This window comes from Chenopodium quinoa, unplaced genomic scaffold (genome assembly GCF_001683475.1).
Source record: "Chenopodium quinoa cultivar QQ74 unplaced genomic scaffold, ASM168347v1, whole genome shotgun sequence".
NCBI classification, from domain to species: Eukaryota; Viridiplantae; Streptophyta; class Magnoliopsida; order Caryophyllales; family Amaranthaceae; genus Chenopodium; species Chenopodium quinoa.
Window position 1 is genome coordinate 2,970,283 of NW_018742329.1, and position 22,424 is coordinate 2,992,706.

Genomic DNA, 22,424 nt, shown 5'->3' on the forward strand with positions numbered 1-22,424 from the left:
TTTTATTTTTTAAGATGGAATAGCAATTGGATAATATCTACGGTAGTTTATCTTAATCAAGTGTTTAGACTTTTTTTTTTTTTTTTTTAAGATGGAATAGCAATTGGATAATATCTACGGTAGTTTATCTTAATCAAGTGTTTAGACTTTTTTTTTTCTCATTAACGACTTATTACTGATTATAAAAAAATCTATTTTCTTTTCTAGAATTTTTGTAGACATTATACTCAATGAAATTCTTCTGTGTTTTTTAATTTCATATTTGAGTACGATATTATTTTGTAGAAATTAAGTAGAGAACTGCTAATTAATTGTCTTTGTTTTTGGTTAAAAAAAAATTGAGGCTGCTAATTAATCTCGTTGTATAAGAAGTTTAATATTTTAATAAATGTTTTGTTGTATACCCTTAAAATTCATTTAAAAAAAATATCACGACTTAATTAGGGTCCTAATGTATAGGTTCACCCTAGGCCACCAAAATCTCAGAAACGGGCCTGCTAAGGTCATACACAGTCAACTGTCTATAGCAATAATATGCAGTGACTTAGTGCTTTGTAATAGTTAGTGACTTAGGTCATTATGTATTAGTCTACATTATGAACCATTTACGGAAAAACATTTGGATTGGATAGATTTAGATTGATTGGTTGTGCTTCTTCAGTTTTTCCACACCAAACTTGCTTGGCCAAAACACAGAGAAAAAGGGAAAGACAGAGAGAAAGAGTGAGATGGATCCTGCAACACTTCTTACTCTGGCACAAACCATAATTCAAGTACTAGATTCTTCCTTTGTTAAGGAATTTGGGTCTGTTGGCAGGTTCAGATCTGAAGTTGAAAAACTCAAAAGCACCATGTCCACTATCAAGGCCGTGTTGATTGATGCGGAAGAGCAGGAGAGGCAACTAGTTGCGAGACGAAACCTGGAACACGATTGGCTTGAAAAGCTCATAGATGTTGTTTATGAAGCAGATGATCTGTTTGACAGGATTGCCTATATAGCTCAACGCAAGAGGCTCATGTCAACAGGTAATACACTAAAAGGGGTTCTCCTTTTCTTCTCTCGTTTTAACCAGTTGGCTTTTGCTCGTAATGTGTCCCGGGAGGTCAAGATGATTAGGGAGAGGCTGGATGACATTTCCAAGGATTATCACGACTATTACTCCGGGCCGACATGGGTTAGTGGTGAAGGGAGAATAGTGGCAAAGAGGAGGGAGGACAGTCATTCTTTTGTGTATGCTGAGGATGTTATTGGAAGAGACGCGGATAAGAAGGAAATTATAGACAAGTTGCTGGATTCCAGCGTCAGAGATGCTGTTCATTTTGTCACATTAGTAGGGATTGGTGGTTTAGGAAAAACTACCCTTGCTCAATTGGTATATAATGACGATAGAATCGTTACTGAATTTCCATTGAGGATGTGGGTTTGTGTTTCTGATGAATTTAATATCAGAGATATTCTCTGTAAACTTCTTAATTCTACTGTAAATCAAAACTTTGAAGTTGAAGAGCTCCAACGCCGAGTTAGGCAGAAGATTAATGGGGAAAGATACTTGCTTGTTTTGGATGATGTGTGGAATGAGGATCGTCATGAATGGCTTAAACTTGAGAACTTGTTGATTGGTGGTGTAAGGGGAAGTAGGGTTGTGGTCACTTCACGCTCTAAAATGGTGGCTACGATAGTAGGAGACGGTCTAACTTATGAATTAAAGGGCCTCTCTCCAGAAGATTCATGGAGTTTGTTTGAGAAAATGGCATTTAGAAATGAAATAGAGCGCATGGATGACCACCTCATCGAAATTGGACAACATGTTCTTAAGAAGTGTGCCAATGTCCCCCTTGCCATAAGGGTTGTTGGAAGTCTTCTTTATGGCCAGACTAAAAGCATTTGGCAGTCATTCAAAAATCGAGATTTGATAAAGATGAAAAGGGATGATAAAGATGGTATATTGCCAATTTTGAAGCTTAGTTATCATCATCTTACCTTGGAATTGAAGAATTGCTTCAGTTATTGTGCCTTATTTCCTAAGGATTATTGGATAGAGAAGGAGATCTTGGTAAATCTATGGATGGCACACGGTTTCTTATCACCTTCAGAGGGTCAAAGAGTTAAAGATGCTGCAGAGGAATACTTTATGATTCTTTTGCAAAGGTGTTTTTTTCAAGATGCTATTAGGGACGACTATGGTGAAATTGTGGCATGCAAGCTTCACGATCTGATGCATGATGTTGCTCAAGAGGCAGTAGGTAGGGACTTATTGGTGGTAGATAATGTGAGCGAGTTGAAGGAAAAAATTAGACACTTATCCTTCAGTAGATTGGATCTCGGAAATAGTTCAAGCTCTTTCAGCGAGATAGAAAATATACGCACACTATTTAAGCTGCAGCGTACTTTTTCTGTAGCCGGAACTAGGGAGATTAGAGAATTTCTTAAAAAGGCAACGTACTTGAGGGTATTATGTTTAACTTCGGAGATCAAAACCTTGCCGAGGGCAATAGATAAACTAATTCATTTGAGATATCTTGACCTGTCTCATAACTATGTGTTAGAGTTTCTCCCTGCAACACTATGCAAACTGAATAACTTGCAGACCTTAATACTAAAAGAGTGCTTGAATTTAAAAGAGTTGCCAACGAAGTTAAGCAAATTAGAGAAACTGAGGTACTTGGATATTGAAGGTTGTAGGCTGGATCATATGCCTCCGAGTTTGAGTAACTTAACATGCCTTGAAAAGTTACCACAGTTTGTTGCTAGCCACAGTCGAGTGGGACAGGCAATTAGAGGAGAGCTTCAAGACTTGGAACCACTGAAAAATGTTGGAGGCAGTCTTAAGATAAGAGTCCGTGGATTTTCAACATATCAGGTCACCGAAGGAGCTAAATATGTCAGTGGCATGATACATCTCAAAGATATGCATATAGAGATAAGCTGTCTCCTCAACGATGATGCAGGTTCGACATTATTGCTAGAATGCCTTCAGCCCAATCGTTATCTTACACATTTCAGTCTATATGGATATGGTGGTGTGGCATTTCCAAAATGGGAGTCAATTGAAGACTTGAAGCCATCACTTCCACTGCTGGTTGAACTCTCCCTTAGTGATTGCGCTAACTTGCAGCATCTTCCTTTATTGAGCCAACTTCATCATTTGCAAACTCTTAACCTCATTAATTTGGATAATCTGGAAGACATAGAGGGTTGTGGTGGTAGCTTATCAGTGTCTGTTCAAGATCAGTCAGCATTCTTTCTACGCTTGGAAAAGCTTCATTTAGTGGGTTTGCCAAAATTGAAGAGATGGCAAAAATCCTCCTCAGAGTCAGGAGTAACGAGCTTAAATTATAGTCGTAGCCCTGTTGCTTATACATTTCCTCGTCTCTTTGATCTAAACATCAGCAACTGTCCTTACATGACCTCCATTCCTCTCGCTTCAAGTGTCAGGAGTTTGATTCTTTCCCTTGATGCCCCCCATTCTGAATCATTTATGATGAGTTCGTGCTGCTTGACTGGTTCTGGTGAGCTAACAATAAAATTTTGCTACTATGAAGGTCTCAATAGCTTATCTATAGTCGAAGAGCTATTTCAGAGTCATTTGTGCACCTCCCTTTGTTCCCTGCATATTGAGGGATGGCCCTACTTAAAGAGCCTTTGTGGAGGAGGATTGGAGCATCTCACTGCGCTGCAGACTCTTCATTTGTCGGGACTTCCTGATCTAGAAGAGCTAGAGGATGGCAATCATAGTCATCTACCTTGGAAATTCCTTACCAGTCTCCGTGACCTGGAACTACTAAATCTCCCGAAGCTTGTGAATCTTCCTCAAGGGATCCAGCACTTAACAGCCCTTCAATCCCTCCGTGTTGAAGCATGTGATATGTTTGAACTCTCGGCAGAGTGTGTGTCTCGTTTAACATCTGTAAAATATCTTTATCTATTGCAATGCGATGGTTTGAAATCATTGCCTGAAGCAGCACTATCAGAACTTCCTTCCCTTGAACATCTTGATTGGGTTCAGTGGCTGCAACCATCTCCACAGTCGTCACAAGCCTCACCACCTCTACCACCTCCACTGCCGGACTTCCCTCCAGTGTGCCGTCAACCATCTCCACGGTCATTACAAGACTAACCACCTCCACCACCTCCACTGCCGGACTTCTCTCCACTGCACCGTCGACCATCTACACTGTCGGAATTTGTTGTAAAGCCGAATAGCGCTTGAGTTATACGAAGTATATTGTTAATCATTTTTATTACTTGCGAATAACCATTAATCATTAAACTTTTACCAAGGCAAGGAAATTTAAACCTATAAAACATACGAAGTACTTTCTTTAAGAATTTCTGCTCGTCAATTCTCTTGCAACACAGTAAATGACCGAACATCTGACATAATACCTTACTATTTCAGGTAATAAAACTACACTATGTTTCCTGGCACATGAATAATGCTTGAAGTTTTTCATTCTACAGAGATTTTTAGTATATAATAAGCTGCCTTTATAAGTATGCCCCTTCTTATGGAGTAAAGATTTTAGCTTGATTTGCTTGCAACTGAGCTTGTTACTCAGGAGCTTGCAAGTATTTTTGTGTGCTTGTAGCCTGGTTACTATACAGTCTTGTTTATGTTGGAGTCTTGGAGATGAAATTGTTGGTGTATTACAAGCGACGGACATTTTATGCATTTTATTACATGCATTGCTTGGAAATAATTGTAGTTACTCCCTCCGTCATTTATTGTTTGCATCATTTGCTTTTAAGTGGTCTTCAAAACACATGTTTGATCAAAAATATTATTAGTCATGTATTGTTAAAATATAATTAGAAAGTTGATATTTTGAAGATATCCAAGTATCTAACAACATTTCACCTTTTTAAAAAAAAAAATAATATTATATACAGCTGTGTGGATAGTTTACCATTTACAAAAAATGACACTCAGAAAAATATGAGGTGAGAGTCATTAACAAAGCCACCATTACCACTCTACAATAAGTTGAGTAGAGGAGAAAGTGGCACGCCAAAGAACTTGCTTCCATTTTTGAGGTCTGATGTACTACTAACAAGAGAGGCACTCTGGGCTCTGAAAATCGAGTGACCAGACTTCTTCTTCCGGAACCAAATGGGTTTGCATATTACTACAAGAACAAGCAAACCTCCTCCAATGCCTTATCATTGGTGCTTGGAAAGCTCCTTATCTGAGTGTCTCAAACATTAAGTAGGCCAAATCAGTTTGAGATTCACATTGTTCTTAAGCGCTCTTGCCCAAAGATTCGGGCATTTAGAACCACCATTGTGATTGAAGCTCTATATTTGAGTGCCTCAGTCAACAAAAAGATGTAGGAGCTGTTTATAGATTGTTATTTTCCAAACTGCTGTTAGGCCACAGTCAGAATTGCTCTGCAAGCTAGGAAAGAATGATGCTGATTACTTTGATATGATTAATTAGCACATGTACTCTGAAGAAAGATCGAAGAAAGCAGAGGGTGTTACAACAGTGTATGAACAAAAAATTAAACAGACAAAAAACGAAGAAACTATATATACTTGCACACCTAAAATTCCTTTAGCTGGATTTGCATTGTGTCTTTTCAGAACTTGATGATATTGATGAACCGATGATGATGAGGATGGTGTCCAATCGCATTGCGTCAAACTTTCTCTCCTCCAACAAGTTTTGTTCTAAGGTAGAGCCTACATTGAAAGTAGGAGATACTTTACAGCAGAGGAGAATGTTGAGGATGTTTTTGAATATTCTAAAGTCAGTAAAGACATAAATCCTCTTCATTTTAATACTCAGTGTGCTCAAATTGCCGGATTTCAAGATCGACTTGTTCAAGACAACCTGTGTATGTTGAAGATGAGATTGTTGATGAGTTGCAAGCATCAAACATGAGAAATTTCGAACAGAACTACCCTTTTTTTTTTTTTTTTTTTTTGAGTAGCTCAAACAGAACTACCTGTAAGTAACTTTACCATGTTATCTTCCAGTTAAATAAGTATGAAATTCAGTTTTTGACTTCAATTCTTTGTTTGATTTTGGTTTGCCCGTATAAAATTTACCACCGGGTGCTATAAAAAGGGTAGTCTCATTGAGCTTGATGGTGAAGCTACGGTAATCTTACCTTATTTGAGTTGGCAAAGCCAAATTGTCGAATGAATGAAATTGTATGCATTGTATATTTGTATGTGCATTTCAAAAACATGTAAGGCAACCATTTTAAAGAATACTCTTAGAAAATTTCAAAAGTTTTAGCTTTCTCTGTTTTTTAATTTTCAATTTTGTTAATTGAACATTTCACCAATATTAATTTTAACCATTAAGTCCATTATTGTTTAATCATTACCAAAACAAATCCAATTCTTAACTACTACCTTCGTTTTAAATTATATGCAACAATTTGATATAAAGTGTGATTACTCTTGTTAAATCTTCCTTATAAAATTGATACTTTCTCTGTTTCATATTGATATTATCATTTGCAACATTTTGACAATAAATGTGAGGAAATCTTCAAAATATATTTCAATCTATAGGAACAAATATAGTCATATGAGGTCTATTTTCGTAATACAAAATTCAAACTAAACAGTAAACACCATCTAACACACCAGCCGGTAACTTTTATACCTGACAATCTTGACTCTCCAATGATTTGACCCTTAACCCGAAATCGACCCAAAATTGACTCAAAACCCGAACCTACTTCACCAACTGACCTGTACTCGACTCAAAAATGGAGTTGACCCGATCTTGACCCAACATCCGAGCTGGCCTGACTCGAAGTTGGCCTGATACCCCAAATTACCTGACCCGAAATTGACCTAAATTATTTGACCCAAAGAAACTTGATAGCCAAAATGTCCCGAACTAAAACTAACTTATTATCAAGTGCCAAAAAAAACTCAAATTGTTCATCTCCAACCGTATCCTAGCTCATAAACCTAATTGATAGTTCTTATTATAACAATAACAAAACATAATATTATCTATTCGAGCTTGATCCACAAATGAAACAACCTTAACATAACCCGACCCGATTTTGACCTGACCTGAGCACACTCTACGCAAAAATGGTGATAATGAGTCGAGCCTATTCGTGAACAATTTAAGCTCGGCTTGGTTAAAGTTTGGTCAAAACTTGATTTGTAGTGGCTCGGCTTGGGTTGAGTTCGGCTCGAGACCTTCATGAATTGAGCTAACTTATGATAAGCTCGACTCGAAGAGTTCATGAACAGGCTCGATAATCTTTTTCCATATAAAAATAAAAAAAAAAATCATGTATTATGCCTTCGATTTTGCATTGTCATTTGGCTTGAAGAACAAATTGGAGAATTAAAACCATAATAACGCCTAATTGATATGCAAATTGATATAAAAGTTAGACAAAGAGGAAGAAGAAGGAACAACAGAGGTGAGAATCGAGGAAAAAGAGAGGTACAATTGGTAATGGAACCCACTGTAACGTCATATAGGGGTGTTGGGCAAAAGTGGTGGGAGTTTTTTTGGTTTTTGAGAAAATTAGGTGGTAAAATATAATAAAAAAAAAAAGTTAAGGTGATAGTATATACAATAGATGGTGATATTTTTCAAATTTTCCTTAAAATATAGTATAAAAAGCGTAAACCGCATCAAAGTGCAATTTGGTCTAATTTTTTTTGGAAAACCGCACCAAACTGCAAACCATGATTTGGTCATTTTCATAAACCGCACTACAATTTTCAAACTGCAAATCACACCAAATCGCAAAATTCCGGTTTAATTTGCAGTTTGGTGCAGTCTAAACCGCACTTTAAACAGCCTGGGTACGTTTAATGAATTTAAAATTGGATAAACTTATTAAAATTAACAACAAAAAAAATGAAACACGCTTTTCTTATTTACTACATCTTGGTTTTTTTCAGCTACAATTTCAATCTTAATGGTGTGTTTGGATTGAAGGAAATGAAGGGAAAGGAAGAGAAGGCAAATGAAGAGATGGAGTATATTTCATTTGGATAACAAATGAGGAAGGAAGGGAATTGGGAAAAATTCCAAGTTAATATCCTATATTAACAACTTTTTTTAATATAGGGGTGTCCAAGTCTTTTCGCACTAAATATATGGGGGTAAGTTTGGAAATAAATGTGGGACCACTGAATGTCCCATTTTGCCACACCCAGCTGACCCCGTTTTTCTCGTTGACGAACGTTAATGGAGATGGAAAGAAAAGCTCATTGGAAAAACTCATCTTTAATGGTGAAAATAGTACGGGAGTGAAACACCTACCCCTTTGGGGTTTACCATACCCTAATTTTCTCCATTTTTATTAGGGTTTTTCTTTTAATTTTGCGGCGAAGCCGCCGAAAATGGTACCTTGTTCGGCTTGTTGTTTGAGTATGTGGCGGGCTGTCGAGCTTGACGGTGGCAATTAATGAGCAGAGGAGAGAATCAAAGTAATGATCCAGAATATTTGTTGAATTTTGTTTTCGATGGACTCAATGATAGTTTTGAAGGCATTGTGTTGATTGTTTTCTTTGGCTGAATTAATGGTTTCTCTCTCCTCCATATGTTTGCCACGGAAGATTAAGCTAACGATGTTAACTTTACCGTCAAGTGCAGTCACTTTACAGAATTAGCATACCGTTGTAGTGGAACGGGGTATACGTCAGCGTTATTGTATTAAATGAATATAATACGAAAACCAAGGCATTTATTTTCCATTTTGCCACTATATTAACAACTCATGTTAATATGTGATATTAATGGGGACTGTCTCGGGAATTGGAGGAGAGAGAAATGGAGGGATTAAATTGTAGGAAATTTATCTCTCCAACAATAGAGAGATTTGGAAGGAAAACTTAGCATTCTTCCCTCCCCTCCCTTTCCCTCCCCTCCTCTTCTCCTCCCTCCCTTTCTTTATCCAAGATTCCAAACACACTATAAAGGTTGACAGAATCACAATATCTTTCCAAGTCAACTACTCCCTTCGTTTCGCATTAGTTGCAACACTTTTCATTTTCGGTTGTTTCATATTAGTTACAACACTATATTGGGAAAGGACATATCATTATTTTATAATTTCTCTTGCTGGTCCACCCTATAAATTTTCTTAAACTATGAGTCAAGTCTACTGTTACTACTAATGTGTAATGGAGAAAGTAGTTCTGTAGTAAAAAAGACCTTTTTTTTTTTTTTTACCTTCTTCCGTACCATAATTTTTTAATTTTTTTGAATTAAACTACTCGTATATGCTTGATTGAATACAACAAAGGACTGGCCCTCCAAAAAAAATTATAAAAATACAAGGACCGAAAACATTACATATACGGAGTACTATGTCCGTATTTTCAAAGGACCCCAATTCGTCAGTTTTGAAGATTTATATCCGTTAAAAACGGATTCGGGTCGAGACCAGCTGACCAGATTCACTGCCAATCCCTAATATTGTAGTTGTGGTTCACTGCGTCTTTAAAATTTCCACACCTTCACCAAAACACAAGGAAAATGGTAAGTGAGTTGTGCTTCAGTATTTACACACCAATCAAACTTGCTTGACCAAAACACAGAGAAAAAGGGAAAGAGTGAGAGTGAGAGTGAGAGTGAGCTGTGCTTCTTCAATATTTCCACACCAAACTTGCTTGACCAAATTAAACACATAGAAAAAGCAAAAGAGTGAGTGAGATCAGAGTGAGTGAGCTAGAGTGAGAGTGATAGTGAGATGGATCCTTCAACACTTCTAACTCTGGCACAGACCATAATTCAAGTACTAGAGTCTTCCTTTGTTGAGGAATTAAGGTCAGTTGGTAGGTTCAGATCTGAAGTTGAAAAACTCAAAAGCACCATGTCTACTATCAATGCTGTGTTGATTGATGCAGAAGAGCAGGAGATGCAACTAGTTCCGAGACGAAATGTGGAACGCGATTGGCTAGAAAAGCTCAGAGATGTTGTTTATGAGGCAGATGATCTGTTTGACAGGATTGCCTCCGTAGCTCAACGCAAAAGGCTCATGTCAACATGTGATACGCTAAAAGAGGTTCTCCTTTTCTACTCTCGTTCTAACCAGTTGGCTTTTGCTCGTAATGCATCTCGGGAGGTCAAGATGATTAGGGAGAGGCTTGATAGCATTTCCAAGGATCATCGCGACTTTTTTCCTGGCCCCCCATGGGCTAGTGGTCAAGGGAGAGTAGTGGCAAAGAGGAGGGAGGAAAGTCATTCTTTTGTTTATGCTCAGGATGTTATTGGAAGAGATGCGGATAAGGAGGCAATCATATACATGTTGCTCAATTTCTGTGATCAACCACCCGCTCCTTGTCATAAAAAATCGGCTCCACATGATGGACCAGCTCCCTGTGATAAACCACCGGCTCCCCGTGATCAACCACCAGCTCCCTGTGACAACAAATCGGCTCCACGTGATAAAAAACCGGCTCCTCGTGATGAACCATCACTGTCTCCATCAGATAAAATGGTTATGTGTGATAAACCGAAATCCAGTCCCGCTCATTTTGTCACATTAGTAGGGATTGGTGGTTTAGGAAAAACTACACTTGCTCAGTCATTCTATCATGACTATAGAATCGTTGCTAAATTTCCATTGAGGATGTGGGTTTGTGTTTCTGATGAATTTAACCTCAGAGATATTCTCTGTAAACTTCTCAATTCAACCAGAACTCAACATCTTGAAGTTGAAGAGCTCCAACACCGAGTTAGGCAGAAGATTGATAAGGAAAGATACTTGCTTGTTTTGGATGATGTATGGAATGAGGATCGTCATGAATGGCTTAAACTTGAGAATTTGTTGGTTGGTGGTGAAAAGGGAAGTAGTGTTGTGGTCACTTCACGCTCCAAAAGGGTGGCGGCGATAATAGGAGATGGTCTATCTCATGAATTAAAGGGCCTCTCTCCAAAAGATTCATGGAGTTTGTTTGAGAAAATGGCATTTAGAAATGAAAAGGAGCGGATGGATGACGACCTCATCGACATTGGACAACATGTTCTTAAGAAGTGTGCCAATGTTCCCCTTGCAATAAGGGTTGTTGGAAGTCTTCTTTATGGTCAGACTAAAAGCACTTGGCAGACATTCAGAAATCTAGATTTGATAAACATGAAAAGGGATGATAAAGATGGTGTATTGCCAATTTTGAAGCTAAGTTATCATCATCTTACCTTGCAATTGAAGAATTGCTTCAATTATTGTGTCTTATTTCCTAAGAATTATTGGATAGAGAAGGAGATCTTGGTAAATCTATGGGTGGCATACGGTTTCTTATCACCTTCAGAGGGTCAAAGAGTTCAAGATGCTGCAGAGGAGTGCTTTATGATTCTTTTGCAAAGGTGTTTTTTTCAAGATGCTATTAGGGACGACAATGGTGAAATTGTGAAGTGCAAGCTTCACGATCTGATGCATGATGTTGCTCAAGAAGCAGTAGGCAGGGACATATTGGTTGTAGATAATGTGAGCGAGTTGAAGAAAAAAATTAGACACTTATCCTTCAGTAGATTGGATCTCGGAAATAGTTCAAGCTCTTTCAGCGAGATAGAAAATATACGCACACTATTTAAGCTGCAGCGTACTTATTCTGTAGCCGGAACTAGGGAGATTAGAGAATTTCTTAAAAAGGCAAGATACTTGAGGGTATTATGTTTAACTCGGGAGATCAAAACCTTACCGAAGGCAATAGATAAACTAATTCACTTGAGATATCTTGACCTGTCTCATAACCATGAGTTAGAGTTTCTCCCTGCAACGCTATGCAAGCTGAATAACTTGCAGACCTTAATACTAAAACAGTGCTTGAATTTAAAAGAGCTGCCAACGAAGTTAAGCAATTTAGAGAAACTGAGGTGCTTGGATATTGAAGGTTGTAGGCTGGATCATATGCCTCCGAGGTTTAGTAACTTAACATGCCTTGAAAAGTTAACGCAGTTTGTTGTTAGCCACAGTCAAGTTGGACAGGCAAATAGAGGAACACTTCAAGACTTGGAAGCACTTACAAATGTTGGAGGCACTCTTACTATAAGAGTCCATGGATTTTCAACATGTCAGGTCACCAAAGGAGCTAAATATGTCAGTGGCATGACACATCTGAAAGGTTTACATATAGAATTAAGTTGTCTCCTCAACGATGATGCAAGTTCGACATTATTGCTAGAATGCCTTCAGCCCAGTCGTAATGTTAAACATTTCAATCTATCTGGGTATGAAGGTGTGGCATTTCCAAAATGGGAGTCAATTGAAGATTTGAAGCCATCACTTCCAAATCTGGTAGAACTCTCCCTTAGTGATTGTTCCAACTTGCAATATCTTCCTTTATTGAGCCAACTTCGTCATTTGAAAACTCTTAACCTCATTAATTTGGCTAATCTGGAAGACATAGAGAATTGTGATGGTGAACAGGATCATCAGCCAGTGTTCTTTCCGGACTTGGAAAAGCTCTATTTAGTGGATTTGCAAAAATTGAAGAGATGGCAAAAATCCCCCTCAGAGTCAAAAGTGACGAGCTTAGATTATGTTCGTAGCCCAGTTGCTAATACATTTCCTTGTCTCATTGATCTAAACATCAGGGGATGCCCTTACATGACCTCCATTCCTCTCGCTTCAAGTGTCAGAAGTTTGATTCTTTCCCTTGATGCCCCCTATTCTGAATCATTTATGATGAGTTCATGCTGCTTGACTGGTTCTGGTGAGCTAACCATAAAATTTTGCAACAATGAAGATCTCAAAAGCTTATCTATAGTCGAAGAGCTATTTCGGAGTCATCTGTCCACCTCCCTTTGTTCCCTGCATATTAAGGGATGGCCCTACTTAACGAGCCTTTGTGGGGGAGGATTGGAGCATCTCACTGCGCTGCAGACTCTTCATTTATCGGGACTTCGTGATCTAGAAGAGCTAGAGGATGGCAATCATAGTCATCTACCTTGGAAATTCCTTACCAATCTCCGTGACCTGGAACTACTAAATCTTCCGAAGCTTGTGTACCTTCCACAAGGGATCCAGCACTTAGTAGCCCTTCAATACCTCCGTGTCGAAGAATGTCCTGGGTTTAAACTCTCGGCAAAGTGTGCATCTCGTTTAACATCTGTCAAATTTCTTTTTATATATCGGTGCGATGGTTTGAATTCATTGCCTAAAGCAGCACTGTCAGGACTTCCTTCTCTTGAACAAGTTGAGATCAAAAATTGTGAGCTTCTCGAAGATTGGGTCTACGAACTGTCGCCACTTCCTCCACGGCGTTTTTAGACCCTTGAGTCCAACTCCAAATCCAAGAATGAGTCCTAGAAATCAAGCAGGCTGCAAATAACTATAGGTGCGCTTCAGAGGGGACAACTGACAAACCCCAACAAGAGTAAGATGGAATTGCTGTACAGCCGACTAGCGTGTAAGTTATGCAATTGGTATGTATAAGATGGAAGTATATCGTTAGTTATTAAAACACGGAGGGAGTATGTAATTTTTTTGAAACAGGAGGGAGTATGTAATTTTTTGTACTTTTTTATTGGATTTGGTTTTAGTGTTGCTAATAAATGAGTTATAGATCTATTATTGAATGACTTCAATGTTTCTTTAGTTTCTAAATAGGTTAGGCCATAGCAAGATGATCTTAATCCAAAACGATAGAAGAAGAATTTGGTGAAATACCCGCTGAAGGATTTAGTAGACCCATGTCTGAAATTTTTAAACAACTCAACAAAAAAGTTTCTTGATTCTCTTATTAGTGTTCGCTCTGAAAACAGGGTTTCTATCAAATAAATTCCATGGTAATATCTGCAACTTTTTTTTTGTTTTTGATTTCACAGTTTTCGGTGCTTTTTAGCTCAATTGTAATCAATTGATGCTAGTTTAGTCTATTAGACATGGGTATGTGTCCAAGAGTTGGATTTGGCTATTTATTTTTATAGAAATGTCACATTGAGGATTCGACACGGGTACTTGAGGTTGATTGAAGAGTTGGAGTAATGTAGGTGTTTGATTGGTCAACTTGATATTTCTTCAAAATTATCAGTTATAATGGTGCTACACTTGTTTGGTCTGTTAATGATTGTTTTTTGTTAGACTGTCGGGTAATGTGTCTACTTAATGGGGATTAGGATTGATGGCGTGTTTTATGTTTGAGTAATAATGATGATAATTTATGAATTTTGTGCTTAATATGCTGCTTAGTTGGTGTTTTGCACTATTACAGGCTGCGAATCGAATCATGAACTTACATGCTCCAGGTGACCAGGTATTCAACAAAGCATTGGTTTTGTAGTAATTTTTAGGTGAATGTTTTATTTTCCCTTATAAGCTCGGTTTTTGCCATAATTTCATGGATTTCAGAATGGTTGGGCAAGGTTCGGAATATCACATTCTCACCTGATGGCACGTCTGTAATTGTTGTTTGTCGCATTACACTCCATGGGACGGATGCTGAGGTATATGATCTTATATTTTATTAGCTCCCCTGCCATTCATTGTTGGATTGTTATACTTATGATTTTGATTGGAAAAGAATGTTGGGTATAGTTTAAGTATAGCAGAATAAAAGGTTACATCCTGTTTGTATATGAAAAAGTATGAGATTGCTCAAGTTAATTTAGACAAGTCAATTTCCCTGGAGCAATCAAATCCTATTGCTCCATATAATTATAGTCGTGGCAACAAAATTTGGATGTTACTTTCTTTATGGACCAGTCACTTCTTCATTGCAGTGTTTCAGACTCTCTTATAAACTAAGGGTGGCTTTAATAGTGTGTGGAAAGGCTGTTTAAAGTTGTATATTCATGTTAGTGTATGGCCTTATTTGGTAATGAGTTGGTCGTCGGTTTCTCCACTGGGCTCATATGAACCTTTGTGTTGGCCGTTGTTTCACAAAGATATAGGGTGAAATCAAGTGTTGCTTGTTAGCAGTTTATGTGTAAAACATTCCACACTGGGGAAAACAGCTGAAAGCCGTTGCTATTCCCATCTGACTAAAACCAATGCCTTTTTTAAGGCAACCAAATATCCAATTACCAAATATTATTTTAAGAAGCCTTTTTTTTTTGCCACATGAAAGCAAATTCCAATGATCAAAGAAGGCCAATAATTGATTGGGTTTATTGATGAAATACATGCATGATAATTAGGACATAACAGCATAACTCATATAAGTATACATCAGTAATGATAAGTTTTGTATAGTTTTGTGTGTGTTTTACCTCATATGTAGCCCAAATATAGACATTGCTTAAATTAAAGTATTATGGATAATCTTTTGAAGGAAAGCTAATGGGTTTAGTATACTAAATGCTGGTGAAAAACATTAATGAGCTGTATAATTTTGATTTGGCGTATCATGTTTTTTTTGGTTTATTCCATCAGATGAGCTATTTCTTTCTTCTTTTAGTTGCGGCCCTTGACCATTTGATCTCCATTGCAAATTTGCAATTGCTTTCTTTACCTCATTTTTGTTCTGTTGGACCATTTATTTTGTGTTGGTTAGCCTTTTGTTTTCTGGTTAAGGTTTCAATTGTGAAATATGTGCAATGAAGTGAAAATATGGATTGGCAGGTATTGCTCAAGAACATTAAGCAACTTTAGTTCGAATGAGTGGCAAGAAGTGACCCATGGAAGATAATTGAGGCTTCAAGATTTGGGTTGGGCGTTTAGTGCTGTTTGTGTTTGGTGGAGTTGATGCCTCATTTGTTACAATTGTTAGATGTCTATTTCCTATGATGTTGGAACTAGCAGCCTTGGAAAAATCAAGTTTCAGAAAGGATGATCATAGTTGAGAATTTGTTAGTTTATACTAATATTTTCGTAAAAGTACTTTGAACTTTGAAGAAGTGAAATTAGACGGTTGAATGTAGCTATTGACTATTGTGTTATGTGGAGTTGTGGAGCCTTTTAGGATTAAAGAGGGTAATAGTATATGATGTTATGTAGTTGGTGCTAATTTATTATTCTTGATGTGATTTATGTTTGGAAATTTTGATTTATGATTCAATCCACCAAACTTATACAATGATATATCATAAAAAGAAACAAAAAAAAAAAAAAAAAACCTGTGACACATTATAAAAAAAAATTAAAAAATTAAAAAAAAATTAAATAAATAAATAAATAATAAATAAAAAATATAAAAAAAAACAATTAAACTAGACCAACAACTTCATTATACATGACTACAATTATAATACAAAAACGTGTCACGTCAAGCAATCAAACTAGTGTATAGAAAGTGATGCATCTTTAAAAAACCGGAGCAAGTATAAAAGAATTAATACATTAAACACTGAATAATATATTATGCACTAGGTAATAAGGTTATAGGGAAACAGGGCTCGTAAACACAAAGTAACACAAACAACCAATGATATCTTGAAGGGCACTTGGTGACGGAGTTTGAGTGATCGACTGATTGGGGCTGGTGATGGCTAATCAATTCAAATTGGTCACAAGCACGTTCAAATCACAAGTTCTTAGCATCTAGTGAGTAGGGAGGGTTGAGTAAGGCACAATATCTATAAAAGTCTTTCAACTACACCAGCATTAAAACATTGTTTTGAGTAACAATTTCAATTTTAAGTTCTCATATTCTCTCTCCTTTCCAGTGACTTGTCAATCGGGTCAAGTTTAAACAGAATCACTATAAAACTCTGGTAACTTTGAAGTTTGAATTGATTATAATAAGAACTACTCCCTCCGTATTTTATTACTAACTCCATATTACAATATTACAAGGAAGATGTTATACATAGTCCTAAGGGCTACATATAAATATTAAATGTACTCTTTAGAAAATTGTTTAAATTTTAATAAATCATGACAAAAACACACTAATTACACTGATTTGCGCGCGTTTTTGTCATGAATTCCTAATTTAATACTATTTTCAAGTGTGTATTTAAGGCTTATATGTAGCCCTAAGGGTTATGTATAGCATGGGGGTGCCCCCAGTTTAAACAAGAAGAGTTTCTCTAGTGGCAATTGTGTAATAAAAACGCTTATGGCCTGTTTGGTATGGAGCATTTCGTTTGAAATGCTGGAATTGGATCAAACACCTTGTTTGGGTAATCCAAAAAATTTAGAATTGGAATTGGCCCAATTCCAACCCACTTAAACTTAAGTTTATTTTTCATAATTTGAAATCCATCAAAAAAGTCTGTCATTTGAAATCCAAAAAAGTAACGACAATGCATCTTTCTCTCTCCTCGTGCTTTCTCTCTCTTCTCATGAGCTTTCTCTCTCTTCTCGTTCGCTCTCATTGCTTGTTTGCTAGGAATTTGTGCGGAACCACATCTCTCTACAAGGGTTGTTCAATTTGTTTAGCTTGAATTTGTTATGTTATTGGTTAATTTCTGAGAAATTTAGGTTTTATTTTCTATAATCTTAGGTTTAATTGTGTTGGATGTTCTTGGTAATTTTCTGATTTTCCTTCAGATTTTATTTTTTTCCTTTGAATTGGCCTAACTTTCCTCCAAATTGGCCCAATTTTCTTTCTATTATGTATTTTTTTCCAATTGATTTCGAAGTTATATGCATGCTTTGATTGATCTGTAAATTATTTATCTAATGAGTATTTGGTATGTTTATTTCATTCTTGATAGTTTCTAAATTTGTGTAAGATTATCTTTAAACCCTAAAATCCTTAATTAATTGTTGAAATCAATTGTTTACTGCAAAGAAAGGAGCAATTTTGTTCTAGACATGTTGCTGCTAGTAAGCTAATAGTGTAATTTCCAAGGAGTCTAAATTCCAAAGGACAAGACAAAGTGTTGTGAATAGGTTCGTAAAACAATAGATTCGATGAGTTCAATATGATTAAAAGATGTATCGAATTAGCAGAGTTAGTCTAAATTTTATATGTAATGATGAATTGATGATGATTAGTAGATTTGTTTAAGTGTGAGTGAACTTGAATTACAACTTTGATGTAAGTATGTTGTATTTTTGTGGTGATTTTATTAGCATAATTTGCCTTTGTTTGAAATTCTGGATTTGAAATACATTGTATTACCAAACATCTTATTAGCATTTGAAATTCCAAATTCCAAATTCACAATTTCCCAAACAAATGACTTGGAATTGAATTCTAGCAATTGAAATTCTGGAATTGAATTTCACTATTTGAAATGAAATAAGAGTATCCAAACGCAACCTTAGAGAATTGTAGACAAATAGTATCATAATCTGAATATTTTGACTGTGAGTTCCACTGATCTGGTGAGGTGGACCATTGTAGACAACATTAGATGGTGAAATTAACAAGTTTGTTCAACATTCATCGTCACCAGCGGGAACCAACAAATCTGATCAGAGGGTCAGTCATAGAAGTCGAACGAAATTGTTGTGTCGGTTGTGTCATTGTATGTAGTAGTCTCCAGATCTGAGGTGGGCTTGAGGTGGGCTTGATTATTCCAGATCTAAAGGTTCATCTTTCACCTCCACCGACAACACCATCATCTTCCTCTTTCGTCTTTCACCTCCACCGACAACAAACACCAACACCATCTTCTTCCTCTTTCATCTAGATCGTCTCCACCGACAACAACCACCATCATCGACGGAAAACATAGGCGGCTTCGCCGCTAAAATTAAATTAAAAACCCTATAAGAAAGGGTATGGCTGGTCAACCCAAAGGGTAAGGGTGACCGTCCTCCATTGAAGCTTTGCCACCAAAGCTTGAATTCCTCCATTGAATTTCGCCGCCAACGAAAAATCCTAAAAAAATTATAATAATTAAGGGTATATTTAACCCCTTATGGATAGGTGTTAGACGCTTGTGAGCTTTCCCTCCATTGAAGCTACTACATACGAAGTCTGCACCACTTCAACAACAACAATGCTATCGATCACCGCCGCAAACGGCACCGCTTTGGGCTAGTAGGTAACTCTCAAGGGGGTAACTCTAAAGGGGGTAAAAATTACAAGTTAAAACACTTAACGTTCCGTCAAAATTAAGAATTAACGGCTTTTGTCAATGAAAATATGCAAAACAGACCAAATTACCCATATAAGAAACACTCCTTGTTTCTCAAGAAGAGAAACTACATTCCATACTTTCAATCCTTAATTTGTGTTAACTCTAGTTTTAATTAGAAGGGAGTAAGAGAGCCAACATTAAACATGTGGAGTATTATCCTGGTATAACCAACTATTAGTCTATTACGGTCTAACCTAATTAGAGCATCATATTTCATTATAAAAAAAACAAAAAAAATTAAAAAAAAAATGTTGGAGCATTACGTTATTCTATTGCCCCCTATCTTCGAAATACATATTCGGTGGCATGACATTAATTATACAAGTTTCAACCTAAACAGAAAACACCATATAACACCAGTTTATGGCTATTGGTTTGGGCTATGTGGTTTCGGGACGTGAGGTAGGTCACAAGGTTGTGACATTAAGTTCACAATGTTGGCCAAAATTGTGGAACTCAATCCAATAACTCAGGGTTCGTTTGGCATTGTTGTGGTTTTCTGTTTTTTGGTTTTTAAAAGTATAGGATATATGTCCCATAATGAATCAAAAATTATTTAAACATATTAAAATTATAATAATTTTGAAAACTGACAACAGAAAAGTGAAAACACCTTTTTCTTGTTTCTTGTTTTTGGTTTTCAAAAAAAAAGGAAACTGAAAACAAAAATGATGCCAAACAAGCTCTGAGGTTTCAATTTCTTATAAATGTTTTAATCACACAAGAACAAGTTGGCAGGCCACGACAGGTTCAAGTCAAGTTTCCCGTCAAAAAAAGAAAGGTTCAAATCAAGTTTGACCCACAGATTTACTGGTTAAACAGTTTGAGATTAATTCGAGTTTTGGGTAAAAAAAAAAGGTGGTTCAAAATCCACTATGTAGGTCAGGTTTGCCAATCAGGTCAAAAATTGATAGGTCCAAACCAAATGATACAGGAGATCCCATTAACTTTTTGTGCTGGATCGTATCAACATGGCCAAGATCACATGACCTTTCTCTGTCAAAATTCAGACAAACCACAATTCTATTTAAGAATACAAAATGCAGGCAACATAAAATCACAAGGTAGAAGATAAATAACTCATGTCATAATCTAAAACATCACTTTATAGAAGTTTAAAAAACATTTGAACAAAATTTCCATGAAATGTGAAAACCGCCCTAGATTATAGATACCTAGCCTACACCTTGATGGCATACTTCCTCATGGGATAGTACCTCTCCCTCTTCTTCTCCCTTTCGGTCTTCAAAGATGCCTGCAGAAAGAAAGAAGAAATCATAATTAGAGACCTACAAGTCATAACTTCCAAAATATAAGCCAATTAAACAGTGAAATAAAAATTCTATTGTCCTATGCCAGAACCAAAAAAGGGAAGAAAAATATTATGAATATGATTACATCACTCCTCTAAACCATAAACTGTTTGATGAGGCATATGCAAACAGCAACAATGTCGCAACAGCTAATCAAGTTAAACAATGGAATCATGCACTCGAGGTTTTCTTTTAAAAAACAACGGTAAGGAGAAGAACCCTGACCGAACCATAATAGTTATCCGCAAGCAAGAGAATTAACATCAGAACTATCATGCCTACAAACTTTGACACGACTTTTTTCTTATAAAAAAATTATTTGGTAGAAATTATAATAACTGCCACAACTCCCTCCATTATAACATATATCCAACGATGCAATTTAGAATGATTACAACCGTCCTAAATGTCTAATACTCGTATTATATGAGCTTCTAAAGCTCCTCTATCTATGACAAGTTTTATTGACAAGTAATGTACTGTAGCCTTTTAGCACTGCACTTAGCTCACATCAGCTTACATCTCTAAACTCAACTCCCTAACTTTTCTCTTATAAATTATCCCTTCTTAATTAAGGCTCGTAATCTTGAGGTCATAGTCTCAAATAAACAGGAAGGGGTCGAAAGACAGGAAAAAGACTGCTAGTAGCCATTGGGGTGACTAGACAAATACAATCCATCTACAAAACAACACATTGATTTCAATAATCTACACTAAAATCAAATTAATCTAACGCCTTATTCAAAGGTACTTCGTATGAGAATAAAAATGAAAATCATTCAAAGAGCGGCATTTCAGAACACAATTTGTCCTCTCAAAACCAACAAAAAAATTGTAATTCAACATGCCTCCTTATATTTACCGAACCTAATATACTAGCGTGCACTGCGGTTTCACTCGTACCAAACCATTACCATCACTGTTAATCAATCAAATGACATAGCACTTCAACCTTCAAATCTCAATATCAAAATGCCCATAAAAACTTAAATTTCCTTCAATCTAATAGTAAATCCATTTCGCTCAACATTCAACAACATACAAATACAATCAAACCCAAATACAATTTACAATAATGAATTCAGATTCAAAACCTCGCAATATTATCCACAACAACACAATAAACAAACTAATTTACAAATGAACAAATCAAATTGGCAAAACAGTATACCAGTAGATAGAAGATAATACCTGGTGCTTAGTGAGACGACGACGAATGGCACGGGTCTTCTTGGGACGAAGATCAAGTGGCAAAAACTTCTTCTTCTTGTATGCTTCCCTCAATGCCGACTTCTGCTTCTGTGACATCACTGTCAATACTTGAGCAATCCCTAATCTCACCACCTTACTGCAAAATCCCCAAAACAAAACCCAATTAATTCAATCAAATCATACAATAAAACCCTAAAATTAAAAACCCTAGAAAATTGAAATCAAAACATACATCTTGGAGAGCTTGTTAGGAGCACCGCCGGTAACCTTAGCAACACGGAGAAGAGCGAGCTCAGCCTTGAGGTCCTTAAGCTGATTCAATAAATCAGCCTTAGGCTTTTGCCTCAACTCATGCGGTTTAATCCTTGCTGCAAAAAATTCACACAAAATAATGTAAATTGAATCGAAAACTACAGTAGGAAAACATTGAAAAAGCTTGAATTCATCGAAAATGGAGGAGAGAGAGAGAAAAATCGGAAGTATACCCATTACTGCGCTACTTAGGTGGATTTTTGCTGCAAACGACGGCGAAAATGGAAAACCCTAGAAAGGAATGGCTAGACTAAATAACCAAGGTTTATAGTGATTTAATGAATATATATATGTGGACTGGAGTTAGTAGTTGGGGCTTGTTTTATGAAGTTAATGGGCCTAGTATTGCAATAGGTTTATTGGATATTGGGCTTGTTTAATAAAACCCGAACATTACATTTATGACCCGTTTTAGACCCACCTGGATTTGGTAGACCAGTCGGATCTCGATCTGGGTTTCCATTTTCCAAACCCGACGGGTTCGGGTCAGATCTGGACTTAAGATTAAAAAAAATAAAAAGAATAATAAAAAAACGGATTTAGATTTGGGTCCGAATAGATCTGACCCGTTGTCATCCCTAATTATGATTTATGAGGGCTTTATATGGTTCGATTGGTAGCCTGATATACACGAGAAATGATTTTGGGATACAAAGTGAGAGTACAG

The 22,424-nt window shown here is 36.6% G+C and overlaps 3 protein-coding genes across 5 annotated transcripts; 2 read left to right on the top strand and 1 right to left on the bottom strand.

Annotated features, from left to right (window-relative positions):
- Positions 1-639: 639 nt before the first annotated feature.
- Positions 640-4,487, top strand: LOC110690250 (putative disease resistance protein RGA3). Its single transcript, XM_021867077.1, has one exon. It carries the CDS (start codon positions 729-731, stop codon positions 4,116-4,118), a length of 3,390 nt encoding a protein of 1,129 aa, XP_021722769.1. The 5' UTR covers positions 640-728; the 3' UTR covers positions 4,119-4,487.
- A 4,561-nt stretch (positions 4,488-9,048) lies between these two features.
- Positions 9,049-15,821, top strand: LOC110690270 (disease resistance protein RGA2-like). Of its 3 annotated transcripts, none has more exons than XM_021867108.1 (4): positions 9,049-13,367; positions 14,156-14,197; positions 14,293-14,387; positions 15,505-15,821. In XM_021867108.1, the coding sequence occupies exon 1, from the start codon at positions 9,691-9,693 to the stop codon at positions 13,210-13,212; it is 3,522 nt and encodes a 1,173-aa protein (XP_021722800.1). In that variant the 5' UTR covers positions 9,049-9,690; the 3' UTR covers positions 13,213-13,367; positions 14,156-14,197; positions 14,293-14,387; positions 15,505-15,821. The 3 variants fall into 3 exon arrangements, with proteins under 3 accessions (XP_021722800.1, XP_021722793.1, XP_021722790.1); XM_021867101.1 differs by having other exon boundaries at positions 9,049-13,351; XM_021867098.1 differs by having other exon boundaries at positions 9,049-14,197.
- A 4,104-nt stretch (positions 15,822-19,925) lies between these two features.
- LOC110690290 (60S ribosomal protein L35) lies at positions 19,926-22,069 on the bottom strand. Its single transcript, XM_021867117.1, has 4 exons — positions 21,931-22,069; positions 21,678-21,813; positions 21,425-21,581; positions 19,926-20,175 (listed from the first exon to the last, which is right to left on the bottom strand). Exons 1-4 carry the CDS (start codon positions 21,932-21,934, stop codon positions 20,101-20,103), a joined length of 372 nt encoding a protein of 123 aa, XP_021722809.1. The 5' UTR covers positions 21,935-22,069; the 3' UTR covers positions 19,926-20,100.
- Between the last annotated feature and the right edge of the window lie 355 nt (positions 22,070-22,424).

Excerpts from the sequence above, each read along its gene's own strand:
- LOC110690250 (XM_021867077.1), top strand. The coding sequence starts at position 729 with ATGGATCCTGCAACACTTCTTACTCTGGCACAAACCATAATTCAAGTA.
- LOC110690270 (XM_021867098.1), top strand. The coding sequence starts at position 9,691 with ATGGATCCTTCAACACTTCTAACTCTGGCACAGACCATAATTCAAGTA.
- LOC110690290 (XM_021867117.1), bottom strand. Across the intron at positions 21,582-21,677 it reads CCTAACAAGCTCTCCAAGAT|TAAGGTGGTGAGATTAGGGA; the intron begins GTATGTTTTGAT and ends GGGATTTTGCAG. Across the intron at positions 20,176-21,424 it reads GTCGTCTCACTAAGCACCAG|GCATCTTTGAAGACCGAAAG; the intron begins GTATTATCTTCT and ends TTCTTTCTGCAG.